The sequence below is a fragment of the Pholcus phalangioides genome, unplaced genomic scaffold, assembly GCF_987345545.1.
Source record: "Pholcus phalangioides strain wild (caught in Gottingen) unplaced genomic scaffold, Ppha-v1.0 ptg000015l_1, whole genome shotgun sequence".
Taxonomy (NCBI): domain Eukaryota; kingdom Metazoa; phylum Arthropoda; class Arachnida; order Araneae; family Pholcidae; genus Pholcus; species Pholcus phalangioides.
Window position 1 is genome coordinate 34,927,852 of NW_028301608.1, and position 19,251 is coordinate 34,947,102.

General features: G+C 38.2%; 1 protein-coding gene across 1 annotated transcript in view; it reads left to right on the forward strand.

The window, feature by feature from the left end:
• Window positions 1-3,594: 3,594 nt before the first annotated feature.
• Window positions 3,595-19,251, forward strand: part of mbo (Nuclear pore complex protein Nup88) — a 31,525-nt gene continuing 15,868 nt past the window's right edge. Inside the window, exons 1-4 of the mRNA XM_089243405.1 lie at window positions 3,595-3,867; window positions 9,319-9,476; window positions 13,447-13,572; window positions 14,903-15,178. Coding sequence (XP_089099531.1) covers window positions 3,679-3,867; window positions 9,319-9,476; window positions 13,447-13,572; window positions 14,903-15,178 — 749 coding nt within the window. The 5' untranslated portion in view covers window positions 3,595-3,678. The remainder of the gene's footprint in view (window positions 3,868-9,318; window positions 9,477-13,446; window positions 13,573-14,902; window positions 15,179-19,251) is intronic.

The following is a 19,251-nucleotide window of genomic DNA, read 5'->3' on the forward strand; positions in this document are numbered from 1 at the left end:
TTAAGACGGCCCTGCAGTAACGTGGAAAGTCGGTGTTATAGATTGATAGCCGGTTCCATCCAAAATTGTCCAATGTAGAAGTGTCCAAAACTGACAGGTTTTACTAGATGAGGCGTTTCCTTTTCATTGCATAGAAGTCACTGAACCACCTGTAAAATGTCATACTTTTCGTAATTAATTAGGCTTACTTCTCTCTCTCCGATTTTAGCAAGTACAAACTAAAGGGATATGGAAAAAGGCAGTCCATTGAGAAATAAACTTTACAAAATATATAGCAAATTTTGATTCCTGAAAGAATTCTAGGAGGAACCTAGATACCTAAGACCAGTTGTACATTTCATTTTAAACCGAGCATAACTCCGGTCTATCGCCTTGGGCAATTTACTATTAAAAAATGAGTTGTGCTGGAAGTGTGCATGTGTACTTAAGTCTCGGGTGCGTATCTAGTGTTGTCTGACACTTCATGGGGCGCGGTAGCCCAGGTCGATAAGATACTCGCTTAAAGTATCAAAGGATGTTTAGAGATGTCGCGAGTTCGATACCCGGTTCGTCCTTGAGAGAAAACTTTCCTGACATGGGGGTACAACAAAAAAACGGCGACATGACCGCAGAAAAAATTGGGAGTCCCATATCGAGGGGTTAGCGCATCAACCTCTCAATGAGTACAAAAAACAAGCCTGCCGTTCGGAATCGGCAATAAGTTGTAGGTCCCGGTCTAAAATTATCCCTCGTGTGCAGAAAATGACCGTGGTGCGACAAAAATTATCCGTGATCTGATATTTCAGTGCTGCCATCTATATACTTCGAATTCTGAGTGAAGTGTAATGATTGAATACTTGCTCCGTTGTAGGTTTGTTGCTCTCTGTAGCGAGATTTTTCAACAGGGAGATCGGCTCGCATTCGCTCCTCGAAGTTTGGAACCACTGAAAGCTAACGTCAACCGACCGCCACTGTGGCGCCGGTGGTACAGAATACTGTGGTTGATCGAGCACTCATTGCCTTCCCGGTTCCGACGCCAATGGAATTATTATGGCTAGCCCTTTTATTTATATAGAGTCCGCGGGACTCAAACTATCAAGAGCCTTTTTATTCACCATTAATTACCCCCTCGCAGCAGTATTAACGAAATATGGTATCTCGCCACATTAAAAGCCTCTTATTTTAACAATGTATTGTCATCAGAATGCATTTTGGCATTCCTTTGTGATATTGAGATGTTAGAGTGTGAAATTTGCACCCCTTCCCCCCCCCCCACCCTAGTTGCGTCCCTGACAAGAGGGCCAAGGTTCGATTTCCAGCAGACAACAAACTTTTCTTTCCAAAGTTCGTCTCATCATTGATATATGTATTATATGCCAAAAAAATTCTTTAATCCATTGGTAATGTTTATACGAGTTGCATGTACGATTAACCCTTTAAGCGGTTTTTAAAATTTCCCGGATCCGCATTTTACAACTGCCACACTGGAAAAGGGCCAAGGGCCATTCAAGTATTACGTAAGCAGATTTTTAGCCATTTTTGACTTCCTTCCCCCCCCCCCTCCCTTGTCAGCAAAATTTCGTCTCAGCAGCTTAGAATATTTCAAAAAGGGTGGTTGATGACGTAAGCAACCTTCAAACCTCCCGTCTCCCCCCCTTGTCATCAAAAGTCACCAAATCCGAAACCCCCTCTCGATGCTGACGTAATACTTGAATGACCCCTAACCACTGGATTTTCTGTAAAATACCACACCCGTATTCAAGAAGAATATTTTTTTCCCGATCCCCCCCCCCCCTCGCAGCTGATAAGTGCTCTTCAACCCAACCCCAAAAATAACAATTAACAAAAAGAACAAGGAAGAGAAATATGTATTTTTCTATTATTTATACTGTACGCATATCCCCCATACTACATCGAAGAAAAGGGAAAAAATACACCACTTCTCCTCTTCAGTTATCAAATTTTGAATAAAACTTGACTCCACCCACTGGCAGTTGGTCTGGCAAGTTGGGGAAGGGGCATGGAAAACATTTTTTACTGTGGGGAAAAAAAAAAGACTACGCGGTACCTGGGCTCGTCATGGCCGAAATAAAAGGGTTTTATGGACGCGAGAGATGTCTCGGAATTGCCGAAATAAAATGCATCAAGTTAGTGAGATATCTCGTAATTGCCGGTGTAAGGGTTAAGTAGTAGTAGCACATAATAATAAAGAGCAAGAAATTAAGTTCTTTTCCTCATTTAAGCTAACGGAGCCCCCCATGGAATCTCCACAAGGACCATGGCCCCTCACATCCTGCAGTAGGACCCCGTCTAGAATCTTTGGTGAGCCTCCCCAGGCTAGGCTTTCCATGGGCCCCTCCGTAGTAAATTTATAGCTTGAAAATGTTAATTGACTGATTGTTGTCATTTACTTAAAATGTTAAAAAAAAAATGTTTTTTGTCCCGGGCTGGACAACTGCTTAAGAACCCCTGGACAGCAGGACCGTCTTAAGAGTATCATGGGCCCCCGGGTCAATTGATTTTTCTGAGGCCCTACCAAACAACTTCTCAAAAATTTCAACCAGATCTCATTTTTGAGAGGCCCCTCTTCGCTTGAGGCCGCCGGGCCGTGCCCGGGTGAGCTCATGCCTTAAGACGGCAATGCTGGGCAGTACCATCTTAACGCGTGGACCTCACGGGCACGGTTCGAGGTCATCAAATGAATAGATTTAGCTTCAAACTAATGAGATCTGCCTCTGATTTTCAGTGGTAAATATGTAAATCGACACGCTAGCAATTTCAGCCTTATAGAGGTCTCTGAACACCACTTGTCAGTGGCAGGGGGACCACGATGCTCTTGAAATGGACTTACCTGGCTCTTGAGATGGACTGATAGCTCAGACCAGTGGTTCTCAAACTTTTTTGACTCATGGAGCCCTTTTTTAGTCTGTAATTTCCATGGTAGAGCCCATTAGGCATGCCCCCCCCCATATTCTGAAGCAGGAGCCCTTTGAGCCAGAACTTTGAGAGCCCCCGTATAGTGAATTTGCGTGAAGAAACAAAAAGTGGTTAATTGTCCCGGCCCCCACGGTTGGAGCTTTATCAGCCCCACCCTTGTCAGGGAAATAAATGCCCGTAGGACTATTTTATTTATTTATCAAATTAACTGATTATTTCATTTATGGTCACGGAGCCCTTCCCCCTACCCCCCCCCCGGTCATATCTTAAGGGCATCATTGGCCCCCGGACCAAGTGAATTTTTTCTGAGACACTAAAGGTGCTTGCCTGCAAATTTACATGCTTACTTTCCAAAATTTCAATTAGATCTCATTTTTGTGAGCCCCCCCTCTTTTGTGGCCCCGGGCCATGAGAAGTAGGCTTTTGGGTTAGGACCAATTCTGGTTTAATTCTGGTCTGGTCTGGTCAAGAGCTTCTATTGTGGTTCCAACCCAAAAGGAGCCCCTGAGAAGCCTTTTGAGCACAAGTTGAGAATCTCTATATAGCTCAGACATCATTACAAAATCGTTTCGTTCCATCGCTATTTCAAAAATTCCCTACTAGATGGCGGCTCCAACACATTCCAGCTGTTCTGTCTTCTTCATGGAAGTCTTAAGTAGTCAAGTCAAGTCAGAAAAGTCAGCTTTTTAGTCTGCATGCAACAGCCAGCCCAGCCGAATAATCGTGTCAAGTCAAGTCAGGTTTGTGTATACAGTATGCGAAATGGGCGACATTCAAACAACTGATAAATTGATTGAAGTTCTGAAAGAAAATGGTGCCAAATATGACAGCATCAAGGATTCGAAGAGCTTATTAGCCGCTCACGAAGGGAAGCTTTACGTGTGGCACGATGCCGGATCATGCGTTTTATCGGTCGACGTGAATTACGAGCTTCCCGAAGCTGACTATAAGGTATCTGTTACTATCATCATCAATTCAATCATAAGCTTATGCGGTGCCTTGCATTCGTCAGCTCTGTAATATGTGGATCGTAGGAGCCAGTTTACACGCAAGCATAATGAACCATATAGTCAAGTAATAGATACATACTAAAGAAATTTCTTATGTGATAATTTATCGCCAAATAATTATTTTTTCACCTCCACGAGCTTCTAAAAAACTAAATTTCTAAGCCAGAAGTGGTTGAGGCACTTTTCATTCTAGTCCAATTTTTTTTTTTACCACTTCCTCGAATTTGCTGCTATAACCCTTTGGCCATAGGTGCTGGAACGTAGAAGCTGAGGCCATTTAAGCCCCCCCCCCCAATAATTAATGAATGTACAATGCACCACATCCTTCCTCCTCCTGAGAACGAGTCCTCTGTATACGGGATGATTCGCAACTTCCCCCCAATGCTTTCTTCATGCTTGTGCCTCTGCACTTGTCCCCATTCCTATAAGCGTGTCTCTGTCACATTACGTACACTTTTGCTTGCACACTTTTTACTTACTCCCATGTCCACACACTCTCTCTAGGTTGCTCTTTTGGTTGCTGATTCGCATGCTTGTACATGCTCTAAGTCTCTTGTTTACTCACTACCATCTGAGCAAACGAGATGGCACACACACTCAGGGCTGTAACTAGGCTGGGACAACTGCCCCAAAATTCTTTACCCTGGGCCCCCACAAAAGTTTACATTTGTTTTTCATCCTTTCAAAATGGGCCCCATGGAAAATGATGCTCCAGGGCTCAGAGGAGGCATACTATGGCCCTCCTTACACTCTCTGTGCCACTCTTTTGGTGGTACTCTGTGCCACTATATGCTCGTACATGCTCTAGATCAGCAGTTCACAACCGGGCGTACGTGAAAAGAAAATGGTAATGGCGGCCACCCATCTAAAAAAAGAACAAAATAATTACAAAAGATTAAAAAGAATTTTTGAAAGTAGGTAGAGGTTTATACTAATATTGTCAGTTGTAATATATTGACTTCCTTATCAATGTAATCTTCTATGAAAGTGGGGTTGTGTCCGCTGGAAGGTTCGGTCTTCCCTCCTCCTGCCTGCTCCCAACCTATAATCAGGATTCGTGAACTCCTTCCTCTCGGCTCACTTTTCTTCGGCGTTTTAGATTTGATTGTTGACGCATGCCGGACTGTGCATAAAAACGAAGAATTAATTCATTCGTGTTGTGTTATTAACTTTTATTGTGGGCGTTTGTATTGAGGCATGTGCGTGCTAATCCCACAATTTTCTACGTTAACTTTTCTAATAAGCACCTACTACTCATTTGCTCTATGGATCAGTGGGCTAAAAACTAGATCTGTGCGGAAGCGGACTGATACAACATTATGAAATACCGTGCACCTGTAAACGTGAAAACATATCTTGAATCTTCAAAAAGTGATTCTATCAAAGCTACCGAAACCTCCTGCTACATCGGCTATCGTATTGCGAGACGGGGGGGGGGGGGGGGAAATCACACTATTGGTGAAAAGATGCTGTCAGATGCATGTTTGCAGAGGAAAGTGCTCTTGTAATGAGTTTAATATCTCTGTCAAATAATACGGTGTCTTGAAGAATACAGGACGTGCCAGACGATGTTGAGAGAACAGGTCATAAGTCACGTCGAAGGGTGTGAATTTTTTTCTATCCAAGTCGACGAAAGTACCGACGTTGCTTGCGCAATATTGCGGTTGTGCTACTTGTAATTGTTAGTACTTGAAAAAAAATTTGAAGTAAATCTTTATTTGTCACCCATTGAAGAGGTTGTACGACTGTTAAAGACTTATTTGAAGCAATTAATCATTATTTTGTTGAAAAAAGGATTCAATGGTCGAAATGCATTGGGCTCACAACAGATGGGAAATCCATGGAAGGTTGCTACTCAGGCGGCCATGCACGCGTGGCAGAAGTCTCTCCCAAAATGAAATGGACTCACTGCTGTATTCACAGACAGAGCTTTACATCAAAACCTTTGCCCCCAAATTTGCAAAACGTTCTTGATGAAGCGGTCAAGGTTGTCAACTTTTTCAAGGTAAATCCTACTAACTACAAATTATTTAAATTGTTGTGTGAAGGCGTGGACATTCTTCACAACGCTTTGTTTTTGCACACCAAAGTTAGGTGGTTGTCCCGGGGTCAAGTCCTGACGTTGCTGTTTGAACTTCGGCACGAGGTAGCCCTTTTTTTTTCGGAAGTGTTTGAAACACGATTGCTTGCCACAAGCCGAGCTAAATTTAACAGTCGGCCACTTAGAAGGATTAAAATCCTCATTTGAAAAATATTTTTCAGAGCCCTAAATGGGTGATCGGTGTATATCTAATCCTTTCAAAGAAGAGTATTTTGAACCGGCTTCATTGTCGATTCCAGAAAAGGAGAAATTGCTGGAGCTCGCATCAGATACCACTCTGAAGAACCTCTTCAATGGCAGAATGGTGAACCTAGTCAGTTTTTGGGCCTGCCGCAGTAACAAATACATTGAACTTTCTAGAAAAGCCATAATGTCTTTGTTGCCGTTTGTTAGCACGGAACTTGTTGAACGGGCGTTTTCTTCGTATACTTACATTTAAAAAAAATATAGAAGCAAATTGAACGCGCTCCGGATTTGAGTTTGTATTTATCCTCTTTTGAGCTTAATTTTTCGAAACTTTGTAATTCAATACAGTCCCTAATATCACATTAAATTTTTTTCCTAATCTTTGGGTTAATTTGTTTGCTTACTTGAAAAATAAAAAGCTAAATAATGAAAAAAAAAAGACCATTTAATTTAATTCAACATGAACCTTTTCTTGAAGTTTTTCGAAAACTGTAATGGGTGAAACAGATTAGAGGGGTGGAGTTTGGAGGAATCGGGGTTGGGGGTACGCGAAAAGGAACCGAGCCAGCTGGGGGTATGTGGACTGAAAAAGGTTGGGAACCACTGCTCTAGATCACTCTTTTGTTCGCACACATGCTTGCAAACTCTTTAGATCACTGACTAAACTGGTCCCTCAGACTATAATCAGAGGTGGATTTATGGTTCCGCCATTCTTTTTCCATTTTACAAATTTGCCGCCTTAGGCTATGGCCCGCTAAGTTCTCTGTAAATGCACTGCTGACCAAGGCTCATCAATATGTACCTAAATAGAATTCAATGATTCATCAAAGAAAAACCTAGATCTTGGGGGGGGGGTAGCGATACATACATATTTAATAAAGGTTTTTCATATCTAGTTGGAGTGGTTATTTCTCCCCAAGAAATTTGGAACAGCTCTAGGGACCGATGAGTGTGTGTGCGCCTATCTGTAGGACCAGTTGTTGAGCTCCATTATTAAAGATAAAGATCAGAGAAGGTTTTAAATAAATACATGTTTAATTTGGTATGAACACATAGAAATATGGGACATCGCATAACAATGGCTACTTGCCGACTGTGAAGAAAAACATTCGGTTTTTATCTCAACTTGCACATTGCTAGGTAATAATCATTCACACCAGAAAAATGCAAAGCGCGACATCTTCATTTTTCCACCATCGATAAAAGTTCAAGTAGAGGTCGCTACACAGCTATAGTCCCTTTTTTGCAATGTGTTGACGATTTTTTCTTTGTTGAGAAAAACTTCAGAAAGTAAGACAAGAAGTTGCAAAGAGTGAAATGGAGTCATGCTTTCAGGTATCTTTCTTGCGAAAGAAAAAATCTCTCACACATATGCTACATAGGGATAATACTCAATGGCTGTTAAAATGACTATAAAAAGCAAAAAACAATATCAAAACAACATTCTTAGACCAAATAAGGGATCAAGATTTAAAGTAAAACAACCTTAGACTAGATACAGGATTGAAAATAATAAAAACCCAGACTTTCTTTTAAATAATACAACGGTGAAGACAAAGAAATCTCTGGATTTGGTCAAAAACAGCCTCTAGGTTCAATCGAAACATGATTGTGGGATTAAATTCATAATAGCTGGTATGCAAAAAATTAATGAGTGTACAATCTGAGAGAGAAAAAATCCAAACAATCAAAATTGAAAATGAGATATTCCAACAAAGAAAAACTGAATGTAACGTATGGGAAAAACGGTTTTTACGATAATACATATAAACGAGAAGAAAAACTCAAATACTAATGGACTGATATGATTTAAACGCAGCGATGTATGTAAAAGTCTATTATTACTTCAACCTCGAGGAGCGACTTCAATTACAGATGATAACCAACAGTAAAAAAACAAATGGCAACTTGGAAACCAAATTAAGTAATAATAGCCAATAGAAAAAGTACGCCAGAGGAAGAAAATGGCCAGCCATTGCTGACTAGGAAGAAAAGTGCCAAAAAAAGTCACCAAACAAAAAATTATCTTATAGCTGTTCCCATGTTTTGTGTTCCCGTCATGTCATCTGTCTTCCATATTTTGAAGTGAAAATGGCAGATGCTTGAATTTTTGTTATGTATTATGTAAGTACTGTATTGAAGACCTAACAGCTCTCGGCACGGAGACTTTCTCAAATGGAAAACTGACAAGCATTCACCCTCGAAGCTGAGAACATGTCAGAAAACTAACTTACGCTGACCACCACTGCACCGGGTGGAACAGATGCAGTATGGTCCGCCACGACTTTGGTGACTTTTTCCTCGCGATAAGTCGCAGAAACCGTCATAATGCTTCCATGGGTTGCCATATTTTTTATCACCTTTCCGGTTTCGTTGGGTGATACTAGATGGCGCTGGCTTCACCAAACAGGTTTTTTTTTTTTTTTTTCCTTTTGTTCACAGCGTTTTTCAAAAATTCCAAACAGCCGTTGTTCCATTTCCACCACGTCTCTGATTATTATTCCTCCCTTCTGTGGCTCGAGTCATTTGGATTATCTACCGCTCGGGTTGTATCATACCGTTTTATTATTCCGTGGTATTTATTAGTTATTCATCCATTGCCATGCCTTCCGTTTATCGGTTTATTATTTAAAATGAACCTACAGAATTTTTCATGCCCGGATCCGTTTATTAAAAAAAAAGGATCCGGGTTTTAGTTTTAATGCATAGAATATTTATTTATTCAACATGCCCGGATCCGTTTATTTAAAAAAAAGGGTCCGGTTTTTAGTTTTAATACATAGAATATTTATGCCCGGAATTCCTTATGCCCTGATCTTTTTATTAAAAAAATGGGCCAGGTGTAATTTTTTTTAACTGATATTTTTTTCTATTTTTATGCTTGGTGGTTTCTATGATGTTTTTTTTTTCGGCGTCCGTAGTGTCTGACGGCCTTGGCGACTCTTCGTCGGGCCATCAGCCGTGTGGTGCCAAAAAATCGCCAAGGAGGGTGTTTTAGTAGATTCATTGGGGTTACATTAGAGTCCCCAAATCCCAAATTATTTTGCAGTTATTTAATCCATTGCAGTTTGTCATTGTAGCATTCATTTACAAATCTCATTGCAGATGTTACTTCCTACAAATCCCCCTCTTTTTGATGTGGAGTGTTTGTTATTCAACCGAATCGGCTCGTTACTGGCGATTCATGGCAATAAAGGATTGATGGTGATGCAGATTCCTAGGTTTAGTGCTTCCAGTACCCAACAAAATCAGTTATTCTGCCGGTAAGATTCAAAAATGATCATTATGAAATATGTGTGCACGTGTTTCCAATATGTATGCTAGCAATTTGATTATTTAACTTTCCAGGGTGTGAATAGATCACGGCTGTATTGATAACTATGGGATATTGTTTTATTGTACCATATTTTCCTGTATTATTAGTAGTATATTTATGAAGTAGTAGTGCAGTGGTTCTCAAAGTGTGCGCCACAGTTCCTTGGGGCACTGCGGTGAGCATTCCTTATTAATGTGTGCCTATTCAATACGATGAAGTGGTTCTTTGTTAGACTATTCTGGGGCCCCAGATACATGTCCATTAGGTCAGGGCTTAACAAATCTCAGACGCCACATCACCATGTTGACTAAGAAATTAATATTGGCGCCTAATATTTTCTATGCATAGGTTATAAATTGTAATCTGAGAACAAAACAAAATTTTTGGAATTTATATGAGCATATCTATCAATCCAAGAATGTCCGTCTCCACTATCTACACAAAGGTTTCAGCAGCTGGCTGAAGTGAATATGAATTCAGGAAAGAAAGAAAATTCAACTGCATCACGAGAGTGACATCATCCTTAGATAAGTCACCATCTGGTGGCAGTGTCATCAATTTTGAGCTTAGGCCTGAATTAGGTCTGACCATCCATGTATGTTCCATTCAGCACACACAATCTCTAAGGAAAGATTGGGGTTCATTGGCCTTGGGATGTAGTGGTCTAGCGTGCTCATCCAGTAATTGAGAGGACTTGGGTTTGTTTTCACCTGCAAGGGCAGTTGAATTTTCTTTCTTTCCTCAATTCATCTTTTCATCAGCCAGCTCTTGAAACCATTGAAAATCCATCAGTACTGAAGGCAGTCACTATGTTATGGAAAAGTTGAAAGAAACCTGTTTTTCGTGGGAAAAATTGTTTTGGCGCCATATTTTTTGCGATTTGTGAAGCCCTATACTAGTGCAAAGAAGCCGCGAAAGACAAAATGTGTGAGAACCACTGTAGTAGTACATTCACTTGTTTGTGGAATTCGTGTGTCTCTAGTACCATGTAATCCATAGATACAAATTTCATTATTTTGCAAAAAAAATTCATGCATCATAATTGATTATAGCCACAATCGGTGTAATATAACCCACATATACAAATTTCATTCACCAATAATGAAATTTTCAAAAATAGGATGGTTTGGTAGTCACGTTCTTGTAGAATAAATGGATAGTTTTTAAATTCATGTTATATTTCTCTCTCTCTCTCAACCTCTCAGATAAAAGTAAAGCTGCAGATAGTACTCATTAGCAAACGATGTGCACACTCTTAGAAATTCTGCTTTTTTTCATATAATTTGCAGATTATACAGAGAAAAATGCGATATTCATTTTCATTGTTGTTGGAATGGCTTATTTCAACCAGAGCTTGACAAATCCCAGGCACCAAGTCTCCGAACCAGAATATGCCAAAAACTGTGACGTATGTCACAGAACAATCCATGTTGCTGCAAAACAATTTAGGGAAAAATAAGAAAAGTTAAGAAATACTAAAAATATATTTTTATGGGCATCTTTTTCTCAGCCACCTCGTTGGGCATTTTGCCTGTTGTGGCGTTGTATTTGTGTATTTGTATCTTATGGAAACTTTTACCGCAGAACAAATTTCCAGATTCCAGTTAGCTGAGGGCTCTTTATAGAAACAATGCAAAACAGTCTGATTTAGAAGCACCAGGTTGCCGCAACAACTGGAAAATTTGCATTGGTGCCTACAAAATTTGTAGGGTAATTACCAAATTGGTGTCTTAGAACAACAAATTTTTTTGAAATTTTGTGGTTCAAATTTCTGTTCTACCAACACAAAAAAGTTGTGATCAGGCCAGGAAAAAAAAACAATAATTTTCTATCATTTTGCTCACAAAAAAAAATATGAGTGGCTCCAAAAAAAAATTGCTGCCACCTAAATTGTTTTTTGATTTGTGAAGCCCTGATTTCAACCATCCAATCAGTGGTGTGAACTGTAGTTCAATGGTTCCCAACCTTTTTAGGCCGTGCCCCACCGAAGCATCTCTGAAATCCTGATGTCCTCCCAGACTTTTGTCAAAGGGTACCCCCAATCTCTGTGAAACTTCATAGGTTCCATAACAAGGAGTTTTTCAAATAAAAGAAACATTATTTTTTTGCTTTTGTTTCATTAAATTGTAATATCTGGGGTTCTTGCTCTCTCTCTCCCCCCCCCCCCCCATTATTTCTGTTTACTTTTTACTTAGGTCAGGATTTCACTATAAAAATTTGATAAAAGATCTTTTATACACAACTTGAAAAAACAACCAAGCCTATTGGTTGCACTCACTCAAATACATCCGATACGCTTATTGGTTGTACTTTTCAAGCTTTATAGAAAAAACTTTCAAAGTGTGACCCCGGCTTAAGTCAAAAGCAGTGGGTCCTCATCGGAGGTCCTCTAAGAGACTTCAGGGGGTCAGTGAGCATGGATGAGAAAACAACTCAGTGTTTTTGCATTGCTGTACAAAGAATATTATTCCTAAAAGAGCTTGTGGATTTCATTTTGTTAGCAAAGTTGGAGGGGGGTGTTCATGGACTTGAAGCATTAAGAACCCTTTTTTGGTCAAACCTCTTGACCACTTAAAAGCAAAAAATAAAATAAATCATCAAGAAATTGTTTAAAAATCCAAAATTTGAACTAATATAAAAAATGAAGGGAAGTTTGGAAGGTTCTAAGCCTTCATAGAAAAATCAAATTGCCCCCACCAAAAGTCAAATTGTCTCCTATTGGGGCGTGGGCCCCATGTTGGGAATCACCACTGTAGATTATTTCTTTTTCCATGAGGGAACTGCATGTGTACACAGGTGGGATCTTTAACCAGTCACCTAGCTGTGATGTCGCGGCCATATATAACAGTAGTGCCTTTTACAGTGTATGGCATCGTAGCGATTTTCTGTCTTTCTCACATGGATATGGCAGAGTAATTCATAATACAGCTGCTTCCACCTGCATAGACATCTTTCTACTTTATTATTATCTTGCCACTATATGGAGTTGAATAATTATATTTCAAGGTCTGGGATTATTGTTGATATTATCTTCACCATGTTTTCAAGGCTGCAAGACTGGGCACTTTTTTTTTATATTTTGGATTCCCTTGGGAAGATGCATCGGTTTTACTTACTCTACTTGTATGTCTCTTAACAAAGGTTCAGCTGTTACAGATACGCATAGATCTTCAGCATTTCTTACCATCCCAGGACATATTATGAACCCTAACCACTTTTGGGGATATCATATTATATCTTAGCACATTCCCAGATGTTTATATTTTTTCCAAGGGACCCTCTCCCCAGCAGTGCATCATGAGCTATTTAGCACTTTCTACCATATAAAAAAAAATTTCTTGTTTGTGACTTTTCAGTTCAACAAGTTGTCCTCTCAGTTTACCTTTGTACATCCCATTTGTATTTTAAAAATATATATTTTTAATGGCTTCAGACTTTCAAAAAAAGGGAAAAATCTTGCTTATCTTCATAAAAAGGGGCACCATGGGTATCACTCAGGGAAATTAATTGGCCAGATAACTGGTTAATTGATGATGCTGCCCCCCGAAGAGTGACCACAGAGGTGGCTATGGAGTGAAAATGGTTTCAATATATTGTGGTGTTTTTGTAAAAAGTTCATTACTCATCAAGGTTTTGCTGTATCTGCATTTACGCTGTGTAGAATTAGGACAAAACATGGTAACTTTTCACACAGCTCATGGTTGATCATTTTCTGCTTAACATTTATGAGAACTAAAATAAATCTAAAAAAATTAACTGTTCTGTGATTGAAATGTTAAATTAGTTTAAATGTTTGTAAAATAAGTATTGTTTATTAGATTAGATTTTGGGTTTATTGGCGCAAGGACCAATAAGGTCAAAATGTGCCTATTGTTTATTTTTGTAGGTTCAATGATTTTTTTTGTCCAAACTTGTAGGTCTTGGCATATAGCTGAAAGATTCTTTATCTGTGTTAGTGATATCTCACTTTTGCAAGTGTCATGGCATCCTGGCAGTTCGGCTTGTACACACCTTGTTGTGTTGAGCACAGACCATTATTTGAGGTAAAAAATAGATTTGAGGAATAATATATATGTAAAAGCTATAATATTCATTTTATTAAATTCCTCTGATAAACATGTGTTAGAAGATACCTACTGAATCAAAAGTATGTAACATTCATCTAATGTAATATATGTGCTACATTTTGTGATTGCAAATTTTGTCTTATTTGTGTTCAGTTTACAACTGATATTCTCATGTCATGACCACAAAAAAGATCCAAAATTCTTTCGACTGCAACCCAATCAAGCCTATTTTGATTGATGTGATCATCAGGTTTTTTCACAGATCTTTGCACACTTTTCAGCAGCTTCTACTACTAATCTGCACATGCACCTCATACACATTCATTCCTCTTAGGAATTTCCAAAGAATTGGTGTATGTCAGAATGTGTTGTACTTCCCAAAGTAGAATACAAAGTAAAAAACTATGACCTGCATCTGGAATAATTTTGTGTAAAGAAAAAGCTCTTCTCATTGCAGGAAACACTGTGATGGAAATTCTTACTGCAGAATTTTCAGTCAGCTGAGGGCTTGTTGCAGGATGATGCAAAACAGGCTGCTTTGAGACATGTACTTAATTTAAAATTTGTTTCTGAGGATTACCCGTTGTGTGCTTAAGGCCGAGTGCAAGCTGGACCGATATGACAAGTAATGCAATCTCTGCCAATTTTGTTCATGTCGTGGATTGTATCGCTTGTCGTATCGGCCTTCTGAATTTATAAGCAAACAACTCCAACAGCTACTGAATGGACTGCAGTCTGATGAATATGAATGCGAGCCTTTCATTTAAAAAATGTCTCTCTATACTGACCTTCATGCGATGCTAAGTTAACAAAACGCAAAAATTCAAGCATCTGTCATTTTCACTTGAAAATGTGGAAAACATGGCAGCACTGCTGGAACAGGACGTTAAGACCATGCATACCTCCTGAACTTGCATTCCAGCATCTACAAATTTATTAGATATTCCTTTGATTTATGGTTAAGCAGTAGTCTGATGCAGTATAATTAAGTTGTAGCTGAATATATCAACTTTCTAAGGTTTTATTGTTTCACTTTCAGCCATCTTGCTGTGGCCTGGATTGAACAGAACCATTTTTAGGATATAATTATGAGTGTCTCAATATTCATGTGACTCAACTGTTCATTTTTTAATACCCTTTAACTCATGAGTTTAATGCATCTGACACAGGCACATTACAAACTAGTTTTACATTGTATTTTGTACATTGCTCCTGACGGAATGATCTTTTATGTTGAAATGTTGTGAGTGCAATGCATTGCATTGGCTGACCTAATTTTTTCCCCTCTTGAATCTACCCTTTGTAGGATATATGATGCCATGGATGCTCAGACTCCTATTCAGGCAGTCTCCCTCAACCAAGGAAGGGGTTACATCTCATCTGAATTCAGATTTTCTTTTCCTGAATGCTATGGAGAAACACCAGTCAGCTTTGATTTTGGTCCTCCTGAAAATACAAAAATTTCAGATTCGCCAAATGTTGTCAGTAATGTATCGAAGAATGGTGAAATCATACATCCAATATATATTCTTTATGGGAATGGAGATATATACATTACAAAAACTGAGCTTAAACGCAATAGGTAAAGAAATAGTTTAATTTGTTTTTTCGGCATTTCAATTTTATACATTCATCTTTTATCTTTTTATATCCAGTTTTATGATAGCTATGCATTTTTATTATTTTTTTATGTATAAGTTTTTAGCACTTATTATAGTGCTGTGTTCCTAAATCCTCGCCATAATTTCTTTGTGTATGCATTTGTTGAAATGGCAGAACATTGGGGAGAGATTCTCTTCTTTCTGTGCCCCCCCCCCCCCCCCAACATACTTCTTTAAACTAATTCTGTTTCTGAAGTGAAGCTTGGAATTAAGAGTGAATAAAAAGTGCATTGAATATTCAATGAATAAAAGTACAATAGAATCTTGGTTTTATATCTTTCTATCTGTTGTAGCTTTTCCCAATGTAGTATTCCTATAACCTCCTTGAACATAATGAAAGTAAACCGTGACTTCACAGCCTGTCCATATTGCCTATAAGTTCTACCTGATGTAGTTTTGCCCCTTTGAAAGTAATGAGAGCAAATCTTGACTCCATGTGGCACACTAGGTGTCACAAGCAGTTTCCATCTCCTTTTAGAAAACACAGAGCCTGCTGTGGTACTTTGACTAAATTGTTAAATTTCTTTTTAAGAGTTACTTGTATTATGGAAATCATGTATCCCAAAGCAATTCCACAAAAATAATCCATTCCATATCCCCATAATGTCAGTGCTCATTTAAAAAAAAATCGTTTTTAGTGAGAATCAATTTGGATTTAGAGAAGCAAAAAGTACTGAGGATACTCTAGTTAATTTTCCTTCAAATGTGTTCAGATATTTTGATACTGTGAATCATAGTGTTCTTTTAACCAAACTTGAATATGCAGGAATTTAGAGTTTGCCACTTAAATTTTTCAAAACATATCTTACTAACAAGGTTTAAAGTAAGATCTGTTTTGAGTTCTAAAAGACAAATTACATCTGGTGTGGCTCAAGGATCAGTACTTGGACTTATTTTTATTCCTAATTATTATTTTATTCCTAATATACATAAATGACCTGAGTAACTTTAATTTGAAAAGATAACTGCCTTTGCTGATGATTCAGCTGTTTGTTACTCTGGAAGCTGTTCAATTATAGCTTAAGGCATAACATTTAGAATGATCTTAACTCAATAAATATCTGGTTTAAAAATAAGTTTAAATAATGTAGATAAAATTTGTTATTTGGCTCTGGTACTTACAATTATTTTTGTGTCTTAAAATACCATAGTATGACAAATGGTTGTATCTCAGATTGTATGTGCACATTTATCAATAGAGTAGACACCTTTAAGTATTTAGGGATTTTTTAGATTCAAACTATCCTGGAAAACACATTAATTATTTGAGTGTAGAATTGAATCAACATTAGAAAATTTCATTTTATCAGGAATAAATGTTCTCAATCCATTTTAAAATGTCTTTATTTTGTGGTAGTAGAATCTGGATTGAATTATGACATTACATGTTGTGGGGAACATACTTCAGCAATCTTTCTATACTTTCTGTAACAGAAGTTCTTCATCTGTATCATTCGGAGTAAAAATAGGCTCATTCATACTTTTCCACTTTTCAATCAATTAAAGATACTCCCTCTATACAAGATTTGTTTATAAAAGTTTAAAAATGTTCAAAAATCTCATTCTGAAATTACAAATCTGGAGTACAATTTGGATGTCATACTATACAGGTACCAAAGCCAAATAAAACTTTTCAAAAAATTGTTTTTTATTTAGCTCCCAAAATATTTAATTTACTCCCTCAGTTAATAAGTGAACAATGTTCGTGTACATCTTTTTTAAAATAATTTAAATTTTCTTGAGTTAACAATTTGACATTATAATTTAATCTTTTATCTTGCATACGCCGCTAAATGCAGATTTTTTTCTATCAACTCTGATCCTGTTGCCACTTATTTCTTAGTACTATACATACGTGAATTTTTTTCTTTGTTTTTCTTTCATTATTATTTGTACTGACACATATATATCAATTATTGTTTTTGTGGGCTTACAAGCTTGCTTAGCCCCTAAATGTTTTGTGTTTGTGTTTCAAACTGACTAAATAAAATTATCTTATTTTAATTTCATAAAAAAAAAAATAAATAAATAAAAATAAATCAGTTACAATTGTCACTCAATTTTACAAACCTCCAATTTACTAACTTTCTTTGAAACGAACACAATGCTGGTCTATCACCATGGGCAATTCACTACCGATTGAGTTGTGCCAAAGTGCTTGTGTACCTAACAGTCTGAGTGCATATATATATATAGTGTTGTGTGACAATTTATTTACTAGTTTTCCAGCCTCGATCAATGTACATACATCAGGAGGAATATAAATAATTCAAATATCTTTGAACGCCTTTCACATTTACAAACTTGCAATTTTACAAACTAATTGTTCAAGTCCATTTGGGTTCATAAAAATTAAAGTCAACTGTAGCATGATGCAATAACAGGGCTCGGCACGGGTCACTTTTTCCCCTAAAAGTCACTTTTTTAGAAGCTGGTCACTTTTATTACCTATTTTCGGGCCCAGGTCACTTTTTCCACTTTTTTTAGCAAAAAAACCTCGGTCTCGCGCGCTTTTCGGCTGTCAGTGTTTTTCTTTTCTTCAAGGAGGAACTTTACCGGTTCAAGGTCGCTAATTTTCTCCCTCCCTTCATTGAACTACGATCGTACAAGGAACCCCTATATATATATGAAGGCGTCTTTATCTTCCCGGGAGCATACCGTGTGACGTCAGCATAACTTGATTTCAAGGCGCTTGGAAAGAAAGCTCCTTATAGTTAAGAGTCGTCATTTTATGGAAAAGCCGGTCGGAAAAAAATAGCGTAAAAGGCGTATTTACAACAAATAATTTTTTCCCCTCCTCTACTACCATTCTTTCTTATTTCCCCACTCGTTCTTTCATTTTTATCTTATTTTAAAATTGATCCTTTATTTTATTTGTTTTAAAAAGTTTGTCCTAAGGGCCGAATTCCTTTCTTGGAGCATCGAGCAAGTTACATTTGTTGTTTGTTCTATCGTTACTTTTGTTAATTTTTTTTAATATTTGAAATGACGATTTAAAGGCTCATTTACATTGAGCGAGTTTATAAAGAGAGCCCGTGCAGAAACTAACTTACGCGCAGCGGGAGAATACCAAAGCGCGCATATTAAAGATGCGTACTATTAATACGTATTAAGCGTATTATTAGTACGCTTTGGAGAATACTCTTGTAGCTGGCCAACGTTAAAGAAGCTCGCAAGTATTTTGAATTTACTTACAATAAAAAAAAAATCATCCGACTGAAAATCGCGATCTATCTAGAAATAAAATTCGTGCTATTTTTCTAACTGGATTTAAATCTCAGCAAGAAACCGTAGCCCCAAATTGGATCGAAAGGAGAACTGTTTATGAAAAGATCACAGAATCCTGCAATTCAACGTTTATGGAAGGATGACGTCACTCTCTGCTACCATACGAAGGTTTTTAACAACTGGCTGTTGCGAAGATATATTTTGGAAAGAGAGAAAATTCAACTGCCCCTGCTGGGAATCGAACCCACGTCCTTTCACTTTCCGGTTGAATTTTCTCTTTCCAAAATATATCTCGCAACAGCCAGTTGTTAAAAACCTTCGAATTCAACGTTTAGTTTAACCAAATCAGATGAAAATTGGTCATCAGGCTGATGAAAACTCAGTTAACCTGCATGCGGAGCCGTTCATAGAGGCAGATTTAACGGTGGGCACAGCCAGGGGCGTAGCCAGAAATTTCGTTCGGGGGGGGACCAAAGTGACAGAACAATGATTTGGCCATCTTTTTCCCCTTTTTCGGTCATTTTCTCACATTTCGGGGGGGGGGACCAGACCCCCAAGTCCCCCCCCCCCTGGCTACGCCCTTGGGCACAGCGACCGTGCCTTTGGCCCCTACTTTATACTTTTTTCCTAATTTAAGGGGCGTAATATTAATTTTTTTTATGCCCGGGGCCGTCAACAACTGACCTTTATCCGCTTCTGGCCGTAACTTGATTTAGGGCATCTTCACGATGCTGATTGTTGACTTAATATCGACATATTGCGCTCC